Source organism: Coregonus clupeaformis, chromosome 3 (assembly GCF_020615455.1).
Source record: "Coregonus clupeaformis isolate EN_2021a chromosome 3, ASM2061545v1, whole genome shotgun sequence".
In the NCBI taxonomy this organism is placed as follows: domain Eukaryota; kingdom Metazoa; phylum Chordata; class Actinopteri; order Salmoniformes; family Salmonidae; genus Coregonus; species Coregonus clupeaformis.
In genome coordinates, this window is record NC_059194.1 from 42,277,502 (window position 1) to 42,298,016 (window position 20,515).

General features: G+C 44.2%; 1 protein-coding gene across 1 annotated transcript in view; it reads right to left on the minus strand.

The window, feature by feature from the left end:
* LOC121579080 (cyclic nucleotide-gated cation channel beta-1) overlaps positions 1-13,302 on the minus strand; it is an 81,851-nt gene extending 68,549 nt beyond the window's left edge. Inside the window, exons 1-4 of the mRNA XM_041893362.2 lie at positions 13,225-13,302; positions 8,867-8,951; positions 8,729-8,768; positions 8,553-8,601 (exon numbers count right to left, since the gene is read on the minus strand). Of these exons, the coding sequence (XP_041749296.1) occupies positions 8,553-8,601; positions 8,729-8,768; positions 8,867-8,950 (173 nt within the window). The 5' untranslated portion in view covers position 8,951; positions 13,225-13,302. The remainder of the gene's footprint in view (positions 1-8,552; positions 8,602-8,728; positions 8,769-8,866; positions 8,952-13,224) is intronic.
* Positions 13,303-20,515: the final 7,213 nt, after the last annotated feature.

The window sequence follows — 20,515 nt, forward strand, 5'->3', positions numbered from 1 at the left end:
TAAAACAATTATGATAAAAAATGAACTAGTAACTAACACAAGAGGAATAAAATAAAATACACACCAATGAAGCTAGATACAGGGAGTACCAGTACCAGATCAATGTTCAGAGGTACAAGGTACTTAAGGTAGAGACTGTATGTAGAGTGCATTCGGAAAGTATTCAGACCCCTTGACTTTATTCACATTTTGCTACGTTACGGCCTTTTTCCCCCTCATCAATCTACACACAACACCCAATATTGACAAAGCAAAAACCGGTTGTTAGATTTTTTTGCAAAAATAAATAAAAATAAACGGAAATATGTATTCAGACCCTTTACTCAGTACTTTGTTGAAACACCTTTGGCATCGATTACTGCCTCGAGTCTTCTTGGGTATGACGCTACAAGCTTGGCACACCTGTATTTCGGGAGTTTCTCCCACTGTTCTCTGCAGATCCTCTCAAGCTCTGTCAGGATGGATGGGGAGCGTTGCTGCACAGCTATTTTCAGGTCTCTCCATAGTTGTTCGATCGGGTTCAAGCCCGGGCTCTGGCTGGGCCACTCAAGGACATTCAGAGACTTGTCCCGAAGCCACTCCTACGTTGTCTTGGATGTGTGCTTAGGGTTGTTGTCCTGTTGGAAGGTGAACCTTCGCCCCAGTCTGAGGTCCTGAGTGCTCTGGAGCAGGTTTTCATGAAGCATCTCTCTGTACTTTGCTCCGTTCATCTTTCCCTTGATCCTGACTAGTCTCCCTGTCCCGGCTGCTGAAAAACATCCCCACAGCATGATGCTGCCACCATCATGCTTCACCGTAGGGATGGTGCCAGGTTTCCTCCAGATGTGACGCATGGCATTCAGGCAAAAGAGTTCAATCTTGGTTTCATCAGACCAGAGAATCTTGTTTCTCATGGTCTGAGAGTCCTTTAGGTGCCTTTTGGCAAACTCCAAGCTGGCTGTCATGTGCCTTTTACTGAGGAGTGGCTTCCGTCTGGCCACTCTACCATAAAGGCCTGATTGGTGGAGTGCTGCAGAGATGGTTGTCCTTCTGGAAGGTTCTCCTATCTCTACAGAGGAACTCTGGAGCTCTGTCAGAGTGACCATCGGGTTCTTGGTCACCTCGCTGAACAAGTCCCTTCTCCCCCAATTGCTCAGTTTGGCCAGGCGGCCAGCTCTAGGAAGAGTCTTGGTGGTTCCAAACTTCTTCCATTTAAGAATAATGGCCACTGTGTTCTAGGGGACCTTCAATTCTGCAGAAATGTTTTGGTACCCTTCCCCAGATCTGTGCCTTGACACAATCTTGTCTCTGCACTCTACGGACAATTCCTTCGACCTCATGGCTTGATTTTTGCTCTGACATGCCCTGTTAACTGTGGTCCTTATATAGACAGGAGTGTGCCTTTCCAAATCATATCTAATCAATTGAATTTACCACAGGTGGACTCCAATCAAGTTGTAGAAACATCTCAAGGATGATCAATGGAAACACGATGCACCTGAGCTCAATTTCGAGTCTCATAGCAAATGGTCTGAATACTTATGTAAATAAGGTATTTCTGGTTTTTAAATGTCTACAAACCTGTTTTCACTTTGTCATTGTGGGGTATTGTGTGTAGATTGATGAGGACAATTTTTATTTAATCAATTTTAGAAAAAGGCTTTAACGTAACAAAATCTGGAAAAAGGGAAGGGGTCTGAATACTTTCCGAATACACTGTACATGCAGGCAGGGTAAAGCGGTAGATAATAATTACGTGTGTGTGTGCATATGTATTGTTTGAATGTGTGAGGGATTTGTGTTGGAGTGACTGTGTAGTGTATGTGAGTGAGTGTGTATATAAAGTCGAGTGAGTCTGCGTAGGGTCAGTGCAAGATAGTTTGGGTACCATTAGTTGGCTATTTATCAGTCTGGCTATTTAGCAGTCTTTTGGCTTGGGGGTAGAAGCTGTCTCGGAGCCTGTTAGTCCGAGAGCCGATGCTCTGGTACTGTTCGCCGGACGGTAGCAGAGTGAACAGTCAATTAATTGGGCGGCTGGAGTCTTTGGCAATTTTTCAGGTCTTCCTCTGACACCGCCTGATATAGAGGTCCTGGATGGCAGGGAGCTCAGCCCCAGTGATGTACTGGGCTGTCCGCACCACCCTTTGTAGCGTTTTGCGGTCAAGGGCGGTGCAATTGCCATACCAAGTGGTGATGTAGGCAGTCAAGATGCTCTCGATGGTGCAGCTGTATAACTTTTTGGTGTAACCCAATCACGAGGCATGCCTACAGCTGGGAATGTGCTGCAAATCTGTCAGTGAACAGCATACAGTAATATTTCAAATAAATTACAATCGTGGGAAAACACAGATTGGAAAGCAAATGACTCCTGCTGAAAAGAGAAGACTAATCTGCCTGTAGGCTACCAAATATGTTATCAACTTCCAAATAGGCCTATGGAGCGAACAGTATTGTTTTACAAAGTAAAACAAGATAGAGGCTTTTGACATGGGCATCAGCCATCGCCGGTGAGTGAGCTGCGCATCATTGGGTGAGTCAGTGAATCTGGAAAGCTTTTTTCAGGTCTTCCTCTGACACCGCCTGATATAGAGGTCCTGGATGGCAGGGAGCTCAGCCCCAGTGATGTACTGGACTGTCCGCACCACCCTTTGTAGCGTTTTGCGATCAAGGGCGGTGCAATTGCCATACCAAGTGATGATGTAGGCAGTCAAGATGTTCTCGATGGTGCAGCTGTATAACTTTTTGGTGTAACCCAATCACGAGGCATGCCTACAGCTGGGAATGTGCTGCAAATCTGTCAGTGAACAGCATACAGTAATATTTCAAATAAATTACAATCGTGGGAAAACACAGATTGGAAAGCAAATGACTCCTGCTGAAAAGAGAAGACTAATCTGCCTGTAGGCTACCAAATATGTTATCAACTTCCAAATAGGCCTATGGAGCGAACAGTATTGTTTTACAAAGTAAAACAAGATAGAGGCTTTTGACATGGGCATCAGCCATCGCCGGTGAGTGAGCTGCGCATCATTGGGTGAGTCAGTGAATCTGGAAAGCTTTTTTAGGACTATAATTTCCCCTAATATTGTACAGTATGTATGTCTCCACACACCTAGGCTATTGATGGATTCAAGACAAGGTCGCTTTTCTTCTTCTCAGATTCTCAGTTTGTCAGTGTCAAAGTAGTCATTTAGACAATTTGTGAGGTATAAAAAAAAAAATCTTCTAAAGTCTAAAATGATGTAGAATTGCATGAAATGGGTTTATAAAAGGCAAACATTTTCCCGGACCCTAGGCTCCAAACTCCCCCCCCCCCATGTGTGCAACTTCTGAAAGTTAGAGACAATAGTTAGAGACAATATATACACAACATTAAATTACATAGACTGACCAGGTGAATCGAGGTGAAAGCTATGATCCCTTATTGAAGTCACTTGTTAAATCCACTTAAAATCAGTGTAGATTAAGGGTAGGAGACAGGTTAAAGAAGGATTGAGACAAGCCTTGAGACAATTGAGACATGGATTGTTTATGTGTGCCATTCAGTGGGGTTGGGGTTAAAATAGTTAGAGACATATATACAAAACGTTAAATTACATAGACTGACCAGGTGAATCGAGGTGAAAGCTATGATCCCTTATTGAAGTCACTTGTTAAATCCACTTAAAATCAGTGTAGATTAAGGGTAGGAGACAGGTTAAAGAAGGATTGAGACAAGCCTTGAGACAATTGAGACATGGATTGTTTATGTGTGCCATTCAGTGGGTGAATGTGCGAGACAAAATATTTAAGTGCCTTTGAACGGGGTATGGTAGTAGGTGCCACCGGTTTGTGTCAAGAACTGCAACGCTGCTACGTTCTTCACGCTCAACAGTGTGTATCAAGAATGGTCCACCACCCAAAGGACATCCAGCCAACTTGACACAACTGTGGGAAGCATTGGAGTCAACATGGGCCAGCATCCCTGTGGAACGCTTTCGACACCTTGTACAGTAGAGTCCATGCCCTGACGAGTTGAGGCTATTCTGAGGGTAAAGGTGGGGGGGGTATTTGCATTTGTGTTTGTGCCCCTCCCCCTCTCCTGAAAATTCATATCTCAAAATTCATAACATACTAACTGCCTTTAAAGGGAAATGTCACTGTTTTTCAACTTCATATTCATCATCTCCAGTACCACCACAACATCAACATACGTTTCTTTTTTTTGTAAAAAAGATAGAAGAAGATAAGTGTTTCCAATGACATCATCAGTTTGCATCATGTGATTTTAACCAATTATGAGTAGGCGTTGTGTACTAATTGTCTACTAATTGATTGATGATGTCATTGGAAATACTTATCTTCCTCAATTTTTTTTTTTACTACAAAACATAGAAACGCGCCATTTTCAGATACAGTATGTTGATGTTGGGGTGGTGCTGGAGATGATGAATATGAAGTTGAACAATTTTGACATTTTTGAGCTTAGGCCTATTTATTTCTGCAACGACACAATACCTCATCACAAACTGAACAAAAATATAAACGCAACATGTAAAGTTCCATGAGCTGAAATAAAACATCTCAGAAATGTTTCATATGAACAAAAAGCTTACTCCTCTCAAACTGTGTGCACATCCCTGTCAGTGAGCATTTCTCCTTTGCCAAGATAATTAATCTACCTGACAGGTGTGGCATATGAAGAAGTTGATTAAACTGCATGATCATTACACAGGTGCAAAAGGCAACTCTAAAACGTGCAGTTTTGTCACACAACACAATAACACAAATGTCTCAAGTTTTGAAGGAGCGTGCAATTGGCATGTTGACTGCACGAATGTCCAACAGAGCTGTTGCCAGAGATTTGAATGTTCATTTCTCTACCATAAGTCACCTCCAACGTCGGTTTAGAGAACTCAGTAGTACGTCCAACCGGCCTCACAACCGCAGACCATGTGTAACCACGCCAGGACCTCCACATCCATCTTCTTCACCTTCGGGATCGTCAGCGAACAGCCACCCGGACAGCTGATGAAACTGAGGAGTATTTCTGTCTGTAATAAAGCCCTTTTGTGGGGAAAAACTCATTCTGATTGGCTGGGACTGGCTCCCCAGTGGGTGGGCTGCGCCCCTGCCCAGTCATGTGAAATCCATAGATTAGGGACTAATGAATTTATTTCAATTGACTGATTTCCTTATATGAACTGTAACTCAGTATAATCTTTGAAATTGTTGCATGTTGCGTTTATATTTTTGTTCAGTATAGTTACAGTACCTCCTAAAGACAAGATTGACATCAGGAAAGAGGGTTGGCTATCAGCTGATCATTGATGTTGATGATTGATGTTAAACTGCTAGTTAGCTAGCTCAATATTTTTGAGAGGTTTTAAAAATAGGTTATATTTGACAAAAACATTCCATGACGTAGAGTAAAGCATTGTTGGCAGAATAGATGCAGTTCAATACATAATACATATAATTCACTAATACATTTCTTGGTAGTCCAAAAAATATTGCTATCAGGTTGTAAATCACAGCTGGCCTGGTTTGCTGCCTCCACCCTTTCGGGATGCACTGTTTCAGTTTCAATGACACAATATTTTGGACCAAAATGGACTAATGTAACTAAGGTTGGGAGTGTCAATACAATCAAACTAGCAAGGGCAATTATCACAATTCAGTCATAACGTGGCTAATAGGCTAGCGTATCTATTTATGTAGCTATTCATTTAGCAAGCTAAAAACACGGAGCCTAACCTTAGCTAGCTGCTTGAAAGATGTCATGTCATTGGACGAGTGGGTGAGTGGCCAACTTTTTCTCCTCGTGTTGTTTTTTGTTGGCTACAGCTAGAGATGCAGGTGTCATTTGGTTAGCTAGCAAGAAATGTGAATCGCTTTGCTAGCTAGTTAACTATGCTGAACTTGAATGACTGTTATCCACAGTTAGCATACATATTTCTTAGTTGTCAATGAAATGCAGCCCTTAACGCGGTTAGCCATTGTGGCTGGGACCGCGGAATGTCCCGGGTTTGTGGCTGTCTAGATCCCTGCTGTTTGTAGTTTTCAATCTTCCCTGTGACATGCCATCTGGAACTGCGAGGAGTAACCAAAGCCGGCGGGAGTACCGTTGAGGACAGTGGTGTCTCTCTATCACAGGTGAAGGATCTTTTAAACAAACAAAAAGAGTTCTACGAGCAGTTGTTACAACAACAAGAACATAGCTTCAAGTGTTTTGTTCAAATACTGGTGGATTCAACTAATAAAATAATAGATGACCTGACCAGAGAGGTCCAGGATCTGCAGAACAGTTTGCATTTCTACCAGGGTCAGCTCGATGAGTTGAAACAGGAGAACGGCAAGATGACAGCAATCTGTAAGTCATTGAGAGAGGACATCAGTTCTGTGTGTGAATCCATGATAACATTGACGGATACATCTCGAGGGACAATCAAGGCAGAACAACATGGTTGTGGACGGAATTGCAGAGTCTCCACATGAGACCTGGACGGAGTCTGAGGACAAAGTGAGGGAAATTATCTCTGAGAAATTGAAGATGGACTACAGGAAGATTGAGGTGGAACACACCCACAGGACTGGAAAATCCACCACCGGCCCAGGTGAAAGGCCAAGGCCGATAGTGGTCAAGTTCCTGAGGTTCAAGGACAAGGTAGCTGTTCTGGAAAGAGCCAAGAACTTGAGAGGAACGTATATCTTCCTCAACGAGGACTATCCTGAAGCTGTGCGCCAGAAGAGGAAAGAACTTATCCCAGCCATGAAAGCTGCCAGAGCGCATGGGGACATTGCTTGCATCCACTATAACAGGCTCATTGTCCAACCTCCCTCCCAGAAGCCTGGAAGGGATGAGAGAGCCAAGCCTATGGGTTCGTAGCTTCAACCACGCAGCACACACACACACACACACACACACACACACACACACACACCAATTGATTAATGGTCTGCTGAATGTATATTTTTTTCTCTTGCTTTGTTTGCTCTTTTCCATATTATGTCTATCTCTGATAAGCTACCCAGGAAAGGGCTGAAAATAGCAAATATTTATATATGTAGCCTTAGAAATAAGGTTCATGAAATCAATAACTTGCTAACAGCAGACCTATAAACTTGTTTCCAGCTCTTAGCAAACTGTTGCAGCTCTTAGCAAACTGTTGGAAAAAATGGTGTTTGACCAAATACAATGCTATTTCTCTGTAAACAAATTAACAACAGACTTTCAGCATGCTTATAGAGAAGGCCAGTCATCATGTACTGCACTAACACAAATGACTGATGATTGGTTGAAAGAAATGGATAATAAGAAGATTGTGGAAGCTGTACTGTTAGATTTCAGTGCAGCCTTTGATATTATTGACCATAACCTGTTGTTGAAAAAATGTATGTGTTATGGCTTTTCAACCTCTGCCATATCGTGGATTCAGAGCTATCTATCTAATAGAACTCAAAGGGTTTTCTTTAATGGAAGCTTCTCTAATGTCAAATATGTGGTGTACCGCAGGGCAGCTCTCTAGGCCCTCTATTCTTTTCTATTTTTACCAATGACCTGCCACTGACATTAAACAAAGCATGTGTGTCCATGTATGCTGATGATTCAACCATATACACATCAGTAACCTAATAAAATACAAAATGCAGTTGGAATCGATCAAATGGGCAGGCAGGCAGTTCCCATTCATTTGTCAAAACGTGGGTTGTGACAAGCATGCATAGACAGGCAAGCTGCAGAAGGGCGATGATGTAAATTGACAATGATGTAAATCAAGTGTTACCAAGTGTTAATCAAATGCTATGCTGCTGTAGCAGTACTGTTGATATTTTAACTAGGTACACACACTCGACCGGTGACCACATCTCAAGCCATATATGTTTGGATACCGGGCGTGCACAATCTCAGTACAGAGCAGGCTGGGAAAAAGGCACAACCGGGCGCATGCGAGCTCTGTACAGGGCAGACCAAAGGATATGGTCGAGGTCAGGGGTGCCGAACTTGACAACATCACGACGACTTGGTGGCAGCAGGTTTAGAACAACAACGACAAAAACTTTATAAAAAACAAATATTAATACCACCACCTAAAAGGGCACTTGGCGAGTGGGAGGGTAAAGGGGCAGGTCATTGGGCATGGGGGGGGTTGCGTGCAAGTGTGTGTGGGTGAGTGAGTGTAGAGAGAGGGTGATGTCTGTACACTCTAAAAAATTAATGTAAATTTAGAGCATAAATGTTAGTTAGCTACTGGAATTCTATTGTAGTCCAGTACTGTAAAGAGCAACGCATTATGTGGGCTCAATGGCATTCCGCTATAGGATTTCCACTGATCCTGGTCTGATCACTCTGATCCTCTCTGTCCTCCTGTTATACCATATGTGCCCACAGCCAACTAGGTCACATGGAACTCTCTCTCTCCCTCTCTGAAATTTAAATTAGCTTCATTGGCAAGAGAGGGGAAATCGATGTTGCCAAAGCAATACAATACAGAAAGAAATAGTGTCAAATCAATGTTGAAAGATCCCCTCCCTTTCTCTGTTGGTGAGCATTGACAAACTACGTATTGAATTCCGGCCATAGATACACTTACCCATTCTCCTCGGCAACCTCCTCGTCTTTAGCCTTGGCAAGTTTTGGAGCTGTCAATCATAATTAGAGAACAGTGTGAGACGGATGTCCCTCTATGCTGCTGATACAGATCAGTTTACTGACTTCTTTAGTACACAAAGGGAATTGTTTATAGATTAGGTTTAAGTCAGTTATTACCTTCTTGTTTCTTCTCTTCTTTGAATGTTACTTGTTTTACCTGTTTTAAACACAAAGAGGTATATTAGTTTGAGTAATAGAACATTTAAATGGTGATAAAATCCCCTATTTTCTTTCTCTCGCTTGTGGGGGACTTACTGGGGCAGGTGGGGCATTTGTCTTCTCCTCATCTCCTAGTTTCCCAGGAGGCTGGGGAACCACTTTCACCACCCAGCTGAACATCCTGCAACATACACACAATGGTTAGATACACGTGTGTTAATTCAAGATGAGGTGCTATATCCTATGTCTTCATACAGAGATCAAGCTGATGAAATTAAGCCCTGTGCTAAATCTTTACGTGAATCCACAACATTTACATTTACGTCATTTAGCAGACGCTCTTATCCAGAGCGACTTACAGGAGCAATTAGGGTTAAGTGCCTTGCTCAAGGGCACATCTACAGATTTTTCACCTAGTTGGCTCGGGGATTAGAACCAGCGACCTTTCGGTTACTGGCACAACGCTCTTAACCACTAAGCTACCTGCCGCCCATGGTAAACTCGCAAACAGGGAAACCACTGGTAAACTGGCTCTTGAGGTAAACCACCAGGCAAGTACACAAATAACTTGTTAAAGGGGCAATCTGCAGTAGCCATTTTTGGATTTATAAATGAATAAATGAATAATGTGTACCCATTGATTCTTGAAGAATATACAGTGCATTCAGAAAGTATTCAGACCCATTCACTTTTTCCACATTTTGTTATGTTACAGCATTATAATTTTTTTTTATTAAATTGTTTTTTCCACTCTTCAATCTACACACAACACCCAATAATGACAAAGCAAAAACATGTTTGTATATATATTTATATATAAAAAAGAATATTACATTTACATAAGTATTCAGACCCTTTACTCAGTACTTTGTTGAAACACCTTTGGTAGCGATTAAGGCCTCGAGTCTTCTTGGGTATGACGCTACAAGCTTGGCACACCAGTATTTTGGGAGTTTCTCCCATTTTCTCTGCAGATCCTCTCAAGCTCTGTCAGGTTGGATGGAGAGCATCACTGCACAGCTATTTTCAGGTCTCTCCAGAGATGTTCGATCGGGTTCAAGTCCGGGCTCTGGCTGGGCCACTCAAGGACATTTAGAGACTTGTCCCGAAGCCACTCCTGCGTTGTCTTGGCTGTGTACTTAGGGTCATTGGAAGGTGAACCTTCGCCCCAGTTTGAGGTCCTGAACACTCTGGAGCACGTTTTCATCAAGGTTCTCTCTCTGTACTTTGCTCCATTCATCTTTCCCTCAATCCTGACTAGTCTCCCAGTCCCTGCTGCTGAAAAACATCCCCACAGCATGATGCTGCCACCACCATGCTTCACCGTAGGGATGGTATTGGCCAGGTGATGAGCAGTGCCTGGTTTCCTCCAAACGTGACGCTTGGCATTCAGGCCAAAGAGTTAAATCTTGACCAGAGAATCTGTTTCTCATGGAGTGCTGCAGAGATGGTTGTCCTTCTGGAAGGTTCCCCCATCTCCACAGAGGAACTCTGGAGCTCTGTCAGAGTGACCATCGGCTCTTCTCCCCCGATTGCTCAGTTTGACGGAGCGGCCAGCTCTAGGAAGAGTCTTGGTGGTTCCCAACTTCTTCCATTTCAGAATGATGGAGGCCACTGTGTTCTTGGGGACCTTCAATGCTGCAGAAACGTTTTGGTACCCTTCCACAGATATGTAACTCGACACAATCTTGTCTCGGAGCTCTACGGACAATTCCTTCAACCTCATGGCTTGGTTTTTGCTCTGACATGCACTGCCAACTGTGAGACCTCATATAGACAGGTGTGTGCCTTTCCAAATCATGTCCAATCAATTGAATTTACCACAGGTGGACTCCAATCAAGTTGTAGAAACATTTCAAGGATGATCAATGGAAACAGGATGCACCTGAGCTTAATTTTGAGTCTCATAGCAAAGGTTATGAATACTTATGTAAATAAAGTATTTCTGTTTTTTTTTTTGCAACATTTTCTAAAAACCTGTTTTCGCTTTGTCATTATGGGGTATTGTGTGTAGATTGATGAGGAAAATTTTTTATTGAATCAATTTTAGAATAAGGCTGGAACGTATCAACATGTGGAAAAAGTCAAGGGGTCTGAAACCTTTCTGACTGCACTGTAACTTATAAATGCCTCAACAACTTAGTTCAACTGGGTAGAGAGGAACAGTAGAGTTAGAGGTAGGACCCATCAGAACCCAAAATATATGCTTGTTTTACTCCAATGTTTGTAAACAAATTAAATGTAAACAAACACTGTATAGCCTAAAAGTGGGGGGAAAACGCTTTGTAATTGTTTCAACAGCTGATTGCCACTGTAAAGTGTTTGAGTATATGTAAGTCAATCTGGGCAGGGAGCCAGACACCTGCTGTGTTGTCTGTCTGTTTTTCTAACCCTCTCTCTCCTTATCCTACCTCTACTGTTCCTCTCTACCCTGCCATTAGCTTGTTAACCTGCCTGTCCTGTCCTGCTGGGCTGTTTGTCTCTCCATCTAACCCTCACTTATCTCTTTGCTGTACTTCTCCTGTAATTCCCTTCCCTCCTTTCTTAGCTTGTTAACCTTTCTGTCTAACCTACTGTATGTCCTGGATAGGGTCCTGCCACCTGAGCATGGCAGAGAGAGGGGTATTTGCAGCCATGTTTGGTAAGAAGCTCTTAACACAGTACTCTAAATAGCTCACCAGACGGTCTTGATGTTTACTTTTGGAAAACATCCACCCACCAAGAACCACATAAGGTAAAAAAGAAATAGCCATAATACAGTAGTTAAACCAAACAATGCTACAAATCATAGCTTTATTGATTTAATATGCAGATAATTCTGTAGTAGGCCTATGAGTAGTGTAGAGTTTGTGAGGACATTGCCCTACATAATGGTGCCCCGTGAGAGTACAATTCCCTACATATGGTGGTGCCCCATGTGAGGAAACAATCCCCTACAGCAGTGCTTCTTAACCTTTTCACGCGTAAGTTCAAAATATTTTTAATGGTCCAAAGATGAATTGGATGACCGTTCAAAACGATTTTTTCCAGTCGGAGCTCGTTTTTTTCCGGAGTTGCCAGTTGTCTTGAACGCACTGAAGTCGGAATCTGAGATTTCCCAGTTCCCAGTTGTTTTGAACACGGCATCAGATTGTAACTTTGGTACCTCAGGGTTGCCAGCTCAGACCCCCCTTTCCAGGGTTTTTATTTTTATTTAGCTTATAAACTTCTCTTGTGTTTGCCCCCATTTATTGATAAATCCCCCATCATAGTAATATTTCCTGCATCATATCCCCCCACAATACCTTCCCCCATTTCTACCCCCCACGGACTTGAAAACCCCCAACAAATGAACCCTCCCCCACATACCCCCCTAAAATAGTTTCATCCCTGTTTAGCTTTCACGCTACGGTTAGGCTAGGCAGTAGGCTTGTATTTGGTGTGATGATCTGTGAGGTGAAAACATTTTATTTGCTTTGTGATTTGTCAAAAATGGTAAACGACTTGTCAAGTCATGTGCTCCGGTTCTTGTATACACTGTAACAAGTACCTCAACGATTTGTAATATGCTGAAAAGTGGCTAAACTAAGTTCATATTTTTCAGGCAATGAGCGCAGCCATCTTTGACTTTGTTTATTTGCGTCTTATAGTGAATGGCATTCTGTGATTAGGGAGTTTTCGCCAAGTCAAACATAAACAAACATGGCTGCCATCATAAAGAATTTAGCTGCTGTTAGATTAGCTGACACGCATTTCTTTTCTAAACAACATTACATTAGTCTCTTGTGTTATTTAGACTGGTTTCATGGAATGAGTTTGGCTGTGGATGTGTTCCGTGTGATGCTTGGATGATGAAGTTTGCATTTATCTTTTACAAAGTTTAAGACCTTTATTTTCCATCAGTTCAAAACAATATTTAGATGCTTTTCAGACAACAATACTGTTTAGACGCGTTTGTTGCGTCATACGTTCTGTTGCTGCTGTTCCAATCACATATTTGAAATCGTACGCAGCAGGGACAACTCAACAATGATCACAAATACGTGATCATACGGGTCAAAGGGCTAAAACAAAAACAGAGCTACACTGTGGGCCTATACCACAGAAACACAATGGCCACGAACCACTGAGGGGACACCCACTAAGTGCTAGGAGATACTATTTGGAAGACGTATACATATAGCAAACATATAACAAAGGCTGGTCTAGTTTTATAGTCAGTCTCTTTTTAGCGGTAGTCTCTTGTTAGCGGTATGATTAGCTACAGATAAAGTCTACACCAGCGATGACCAACCCTTGACCTTAATACCTTGATTAGCTGAATCAGGTGTACTAGTGCTGCCCTGGAACAAAACTCTGCTGACCAAGGGTTTTTGCCCACTGGTCTACCTATAGTTTGGGGTTTGTAAGGAGTCTAACAGCAGTTTGAGGATGCATAGGGGGACTTCTATAAGGGTGAGGGTGCTGGGACTTACCTGAGGGTTTTAACAGTGGCCCGTCATCCCAGAAGCGGTGAGAGTGTGTAGGCTGCGGGGCGCTTGGCGATGTGGGAGAATTAAAGGAAGCTAGGCTGTGCTAACGGGATTAGCCGCCTGAAGGACATCACTCGCTACTCCGCTGAAAGGGTGGGGCTGGGATTAGCCCGCAGAACCCACAGAAACCTGGAGAACATTTCAGAGGAAGCAGAGAAGACCCAAAGGGTCAGAACAAGGGTCTGCATGAAGAACTGGAGATCAAGGTTCGGCGAGACAACCTTTATCCTGTCAAATAATATTTGTTACCTTGAGAACCCAGAACCAAGAACCAAGATCCCGGATTCTGGATCCCATAACCAATCCAACAGAACCAGTGAAGCTGGAGAAGCCCCACATAGGTTTTATTATTATTGTTTGTATGTATTCTGATATGCTATTTGGGGGAAGAAAACTATGAAATCATTACACACTCTCGCAGGCCTCTGGTGTTGACAGGTGTTTTCAAGGGTCTTGTCTGCTCCCTGTACTGACCCAATGACTCGCTATCATCACTGAGTCAAAAGGATTATTTAACCCACATTCCTGTCAAACCCCCTCTCTCTATTCTTTGTTTACCCCATGCCCACCCGCACTCTATCCATCACTTTCTCTCTATCTACATCTGTTTGTCCTCAATTTATTTGATTCGGTCTTTGACTGCGAATGCAGGAACTGCGAAAGCCTAACATATTCTCATCTAGATTATGAGAAAATCTCAAAGCAAAAGAGTGCACTTTCACTTTATTTTGCCCTCCCCCTCTACTGTTTCACTTCCAATCATAGCATTAGCAGGATGATGGAATGGTCAGCGTCACAAAAAGAACAACCTGTCATCTGCTCAACGAACCCTGACCCTGAGTTATACCACTTCCTGTGTCGTAAGACCCTGGTTACGCCAACACACAGCCAATCATCACAGAGACAGAGAGAGAGAGAGAGAGAGAGAGAGAGAGAGAGAGAGAGAGAGAGAGAGAGAGAGAGAGAGAGAGAGAGAGAGAGAGAGAGAGAGAGAGAGAGAGAGAGAGAGAGAGAGAGAGAGAGAGAATGTGTGGGGTATATGCGATTGCAGGGGATATATAGTATGGTGTTTTGGGGTAGGGGGTTGGGGTACAGTTCCTGCTACAGTCCATAACGTTTGATTTTGTGTGTGTCTTTGTAATAAACAATTTGAGTTTTAGTTAACTCGGACATAGATCCTCGTGTCTACTGGGGTAGAACCTATGCCACAGGTGTATTCTATGTCAGTGCCAGGTATAGACTACGGCACAGCTGTATCTCTATCTCAGGTAACTGTGGAGACAGGGCCAAACCTGTTAATGTGGCCCGAAGAGGATAAGCCGCATCCAGCGTCAGCGAAAGAGAGGATAGAGTCTTCTGTGCCTGAGCTCCCTTGATCCTGACTGTACACAGCTCTGCCTGAGTCGCTGCTGCTTCTACAACAGGACAGAGGCCAGAAATTAAGGGCCTAATAGACCATACTGCTAGTCCAAACAAAATAAACAGAATGCAGGGTTGGTTCAGGCTAATTCTAACACCCACCCACACACACACTCACACTCACACTCACATACAGTGATTGATCCCATAAGGAGATAAGGACGATAATCCAACTGGGTTTTACCTGGGTTTTTTATCGCTTTGGTACTATTTTCACAAGTATATGGTGAATTATCTAAATTCTTATTACAAAACTCCAAACTGGTTACACTTGTTACGCAGCTAGTCTAACATTCAAAACCTTTAATTTTGCATTCATTTTGTTTGTAGACATCTTTCACCACTCAACCATTGATCCCAAATATAAGTTTACTGTGAAATATAATGAGTACATTGGTTTAATCACCAAAACACAACATAATGATATCTTCTCAATTTAGTTATTTTAACAACCAATTAATCTAATAGCAAAACATTTAAGATACATGTTTTACAATTGCCCTTTGAATGTAGTATTTTTTATTTTTTTTGTCATTTAGCAGACGCTCTTATCAAGAGCGACTTACAGGAGCAATTAGGGTTAAGTGCCTTGCTCAAGGGCACATCGACAGATTTTTCACCTAGTCGGCTCGGGGATTAGAACCAGCAACCTTTCGGTTACTGGCACAACGCTCTTAACCACTAAGCTACCTGCCGCCTCATGCTACAGTACTGTACATTACAGTACATCACAGGGTCCCACGTCGGGGAGGTCGTCGGGTAAGCTTGGCTTTACACATAGCTTGGGCTTTGTCGAGTAAGGCTTAAACTATGTATTTAGATTGTAGTTAGGTATTGTAGGTAGTTATTGTGGGTTGTTGTATGTAATTATTGTAGGTTAGTATTGTATTCGGCTGTGCCCAGCGTAGCCCAGTGTAGCACGAAGCTAGCTAGCTAACCCACCACCGGGACTAGCTGGCGAGTAGCTATTAGCAACGGTATAGTTATTTCACGCCTGAGAGTGCCTGTAATTACGCCAGCTGGCTGCCTACAATAATTACATACAATAATTGCCTACCATTCAGCTGTTTCCTAACCTCATTGTCTGAACCGTTAACGTTAGGTAGCAAGTGGCTACTGTGCTTGAAATATTAGCTAGCTTGTTGCTACCTGGATAGCTACTAGTAAACAATAGCTGGAACGACCGTGTGAACAGACGCGAACTGGCTGAGTCAATTCAGTGGCTAGCTTTGCACTTGGCTAGCTAACAGTAGCTGCTAGGGGTAAGTCATAACCTACATTTGTTTTGTTTTTTACATATTGATAGCCCGAGTCGTTCAAGGAATTTGGGACATGGGTGACTAGTTAACGTTAGTTTGGCTCTCTCTGTGTGTTCGTGCCGTGAAAGGAGGGGTTATTCTTTGTCTGAAAGCAATGGCTAGCTAGTTTGCTAACTATTCTAGCTAACTAACTGGCTGAATAAGTTGACGACGGACTCGCCCAAGCTGTCGGGACTAACCCACAACGTTAGACACGGACACGAACGATCTGCTTGCGTGTTGATACACTGGTGGTTTGTTGTGGCAGAGTATTGGCGCTAAACCGTGTTGCTGGAGTCCGGCATGCTAGCTGGCTGTGGCGTCATATGACTTGATGCCCGGACGATTTTCACGGAATAATACTGCACCTAGTTAGCTAGCTGAATAAACTGAGTTAGTCTATTCCTAGAAACATTGAACCGCTGTAGCTTACAACAATTATAGTTTCTGAGGTGGAAGTTGGGAGAGTTATATTTGGGAGTTGTGCTGAGGGAGGCCCCGCTCTCTCCTTTCCCAGATGTTTAGTTCATTTCATTCCGATCTCCTCTGCATTATTGTAGCCATTTGCTGCAGCCTGTCAACTATGCCTCTGCCTATCCCTGTTCTCTCCTCTCCGCACAGGCTACACAAACGCCTCACACCGCGTGGCTGCTGCCTCTCCAACCTGGTGGTCCCTGCACGCACCACCCACCTGGAGTTCCAGGTCTCAGGCAGCCTCTGGAACTGCCGTTCTGCTGCCAACAAGGCAGACTTCATCCCAGCCTATGCTACCCTCCAGTCCCTCGACTTCTTGGCGCTGACGGAAACATGGATTACCACTGAAAACACTGCTACTCCTACTGCTCTCTCCTCGTCTGACCATGTGTTCTCGCATACCCCGAGAGCATCTGGTCAGCGGGGTGGTGGCACAGGAATCCTCATCTCTCCCAAGTGGACATTCTCAATTTTTCCCCTAACCCATCTGTCTATCTCCTCATTTGAATTCCATGCTGTCACAGTCACTAGCCCATTTAAGCTTAATATCCTTGTCATCTATCGCCCTCCAGGTTCCCTTGGAGAGTTCATCAATGAGCTTGACGCCTTGATAAGTTCCTTTCCTGAGGATGGCTCACCCTCACAGTTCTGGGGGGATTTCAACCTCCCTACGTCTACATTTGACTCATTTCTCTCTGCCTCCTTCTTTCCACTCCTCTCCTCTTTTGACCTCACCCTCTCACCGTCCCCCTACTCACAAGGCAGGCAATACGCTTGACCTCATCTTTACTAGATGCTGTTCTTCTACTAATCTCACTGCAACACCCCTCCATGTCTCCGACCACTACTTTGTATCCTTTTCTCTCTCGCTCTCCTCCAACACTACTCACTCTGCCCCTACACAGATGGTAATGCGCCGTCGCAACCTTCGCTCTCTCTCTCCCGCTACTCTCTCCTCTTTCATCCTATCATCTCTTCCCTCTGCTCAATCCTTCTCCCTCCAATCTCCTGATTCTGCCTCCTCAACCCTCCTCTCCTCCCTTTCTGCATCCTTTGACTCTCTATGTCCCCTATCCTCCCGGCCGGCTCGGTCCTCCCCTCCAGCTCCGTGGCTTGATGACTCATTGTGAGCTCACAGAACAGAGCTCCGGGCAGCTGAGCGGAAATGGAAGAAAACTAGACTCCCTGCGGACCTGGCATCTTTTCACTCCCTCCTCTCTACATTTTCTTCATCTGTTTCTGCTGCTAAGGCCACTTTCTACCACGCTAAATTCCAAGCATCTGCCTCTAACCCTAGGAAGCTCTTTGCCACATTCTCCTCCCTGCTGAATCCCCCCCTCCTCCCTCTCTGTGGATGACTTCGTCAACCACTTTGAAAAGAAGGTTGACGACATCCGATCCTCGTTTGTTAAGTCAAATGACACTGCTGGTCCTGCTCACACTGCCCTACCCTATGCCTATGACTTCCGCCCAACAACCTACCCGCTTGACCCTATCCCCTCCTCTCTTCTTCAGACCATCTCCGGTGACCTTCTCCCCTACCTCACCTCGCTGATCAACTCATCCTTGACCGCTGGCTATGTCCCTTCCGTCTTCAAGAGAGCGAGAGTTGCACCCCTTCTCAAAAAACCAACACTCGATCCCTCTGATGTCAACAACTACAGACCAGTATCCCTTCTTTCTTTTCTCTCCAAAACTATTGAGCGTGCCGTCTTTAGCCAACTCTCTTGCTATCTCTCTCAGAATTACCTTCTTGATCCAAACCAGTCAGGTTTCAAGACTGGTCATTCAACTGAGACTGCTCTTCTCTGTGTCACGGAGGCTCTCCGCACTGCTAAAGCTAACTCTCTCTCCTCTGCTCTTGTCCTTCTAGACCTGTCTGCTGCCTTTGATACTGTGAACCATCAGATCCTCCTCTCCACCCTCTCCGAGCTGGGCATCTCCGGCGTGGCTCACTCTTGGATTGCGTCCTACCTGACCGGTCGCTCCTACCAAGTGGCGTGGCGAGAAGCTGTCTCCGCACCACGTGCTCTCACCACTGGTGTCCCCCAGGGCTCAGTTCTAGGCGCTCTCCTATTCTCGCTATACACCAAGTCACTTGGCTCTGTCATATCCTCACATGGCCTCTCCTATCATTGCTACGCTGACGACACACAACTAATCTTCTCCTTTCCCCCTTCTGATAACCAGGTGACGAATCGCATCTCTGCATGTCTGGCAGACATATCAGTATGGATGACGGATCACCACCTCAAGCTGAACCTTGGCAAGACGGAGCTGCTCTTCCTCCCGGGGAAGGACTGCCTGTTCCATGATCTCGCCATCACGGTTGACAACTCCGTTGTGTCCTCCTCCCAGAGTGCGAAGAGCCTTGGCGTGACCCTGGACAACACCCTGTTGTTCTCCGCTAACATCAAGGCGGTGACCCGATCCTGTAGGTTCATGCTCTACAACATTCGGAGAGTACGACCCTGCCTTACACAGGAAGCGGCACAGGTCCTAATCCAGGCACTTGTCATCTCCCGTCTGGATTACTGCAACTCGCTGTTGGCTGGGCTCCCTGCCTGTGCCATTAAACCCCTACAACTCATCCAGAATGCCGCAGCCCGTCTGGTGTTCAACCTTCCCAAGTTCTCTCATGTCACCCCCCTCCTCCGCACACTCCACTGGCTTCCAGTTGAAGCTTGCATCTGTTACAAGACCATGGTGCTTGCCTATGGAGCTGTGAGGGGAATGGCACCTCCGTACCTTCAGGCTCGGATCAGTCCCTACACCCAAACGAGGGCATTGCGTTCATCCACCTCTGGCCTGCTGGCGCCCCTTCCTCTGCGGAAGCATAGTTCCCGCTCAGCCCAGTCAAAACTGTTCGCTGCTCTGGCACCCCAATGGTGGAACAAGCTCCCTCACGACGCCAGGACAGCGGAGTCACTCACCACCTTCCGGAGACATTTGAAACCCCACCTCTTTAAGGAATACCTGGGATAGGATAAAGTAATCCTTCTACCCCTCCCCTTACCCCAACCCCCCCAAAAAAATAAATAAATAAAAAGTAAAGTGGTTATCCCACTGGCTATAAGGTGAATGCACCAATTTGTAAGTCGCTCTGGATAAGAGCGTCTGCTAAATGACGTAAATGTAAATGTAAATGTAATGTAAAATGCAATACACTTGCACTACCAATTAACATTTCCATTATTTCTATCCCATGTGATAAAAGGGGTGATCATTGAAAACATCTTTCACAATGTAATCAAATGAAAGAAATTAAAGAAACAATGTTTAGCAGGCACTAGTTTGCATCAAGCCTGTCTTGAGCATTTAGCCAAATACCTCATTGTTCATGCACCTGGGGAAAAACCTTTCGGCATTGTGAATCCAAGCCTGACATAGGTCTGGGTTTAAATCATTTCATGGTTCATCCATTGCCTGAAGGAGGGTGGTACTTGTATTTGTATTTATTATGGATCCCCATTAGTTCCTGCCAAGGCAACAGCTACTCTTCCTGGGGTCCAGCAAAATTAAAGCAGTTATACATTTTAAAAACATTACAATACATTCATAACATATTTCACAACATATTAAGTGTATGCCCTCAGGCCTCTACTCTACTACCACATATCTATAACACAAAATCCATGTGTACATGTGTGTATAGTTATCGTGTGTTTGTATGCATGTGTCTATGTTTGTGTCGCTTTACAGTCCCCGCTGTTCCATAAGGTGTATTTTTATATAAAAAAAAAAATCTAATGTTACTGCTGGCATGAGTTAGGCTACTTGATGTGGACTGGAGTTCCATGTAGTAATGGCTCTATGTAGTACTGTGCACCTCCCATAGTCTGTTCTTGACTTGGGGACTGTGAAGAGACCTCTGGTGGCATGTCTTGTGGGGTATGTATGAGTGTCCGAGCTGTGTGCCAGTAGTTCAAAGAGACAGCTCGGTGCATTCAACATGTCAATACCTCTCACAAATACAAGTAGTGATGAAGTCAATCTCTCCTCCACTTTGAGCCAGGAGAAATTGACATGCATATTATTAATGT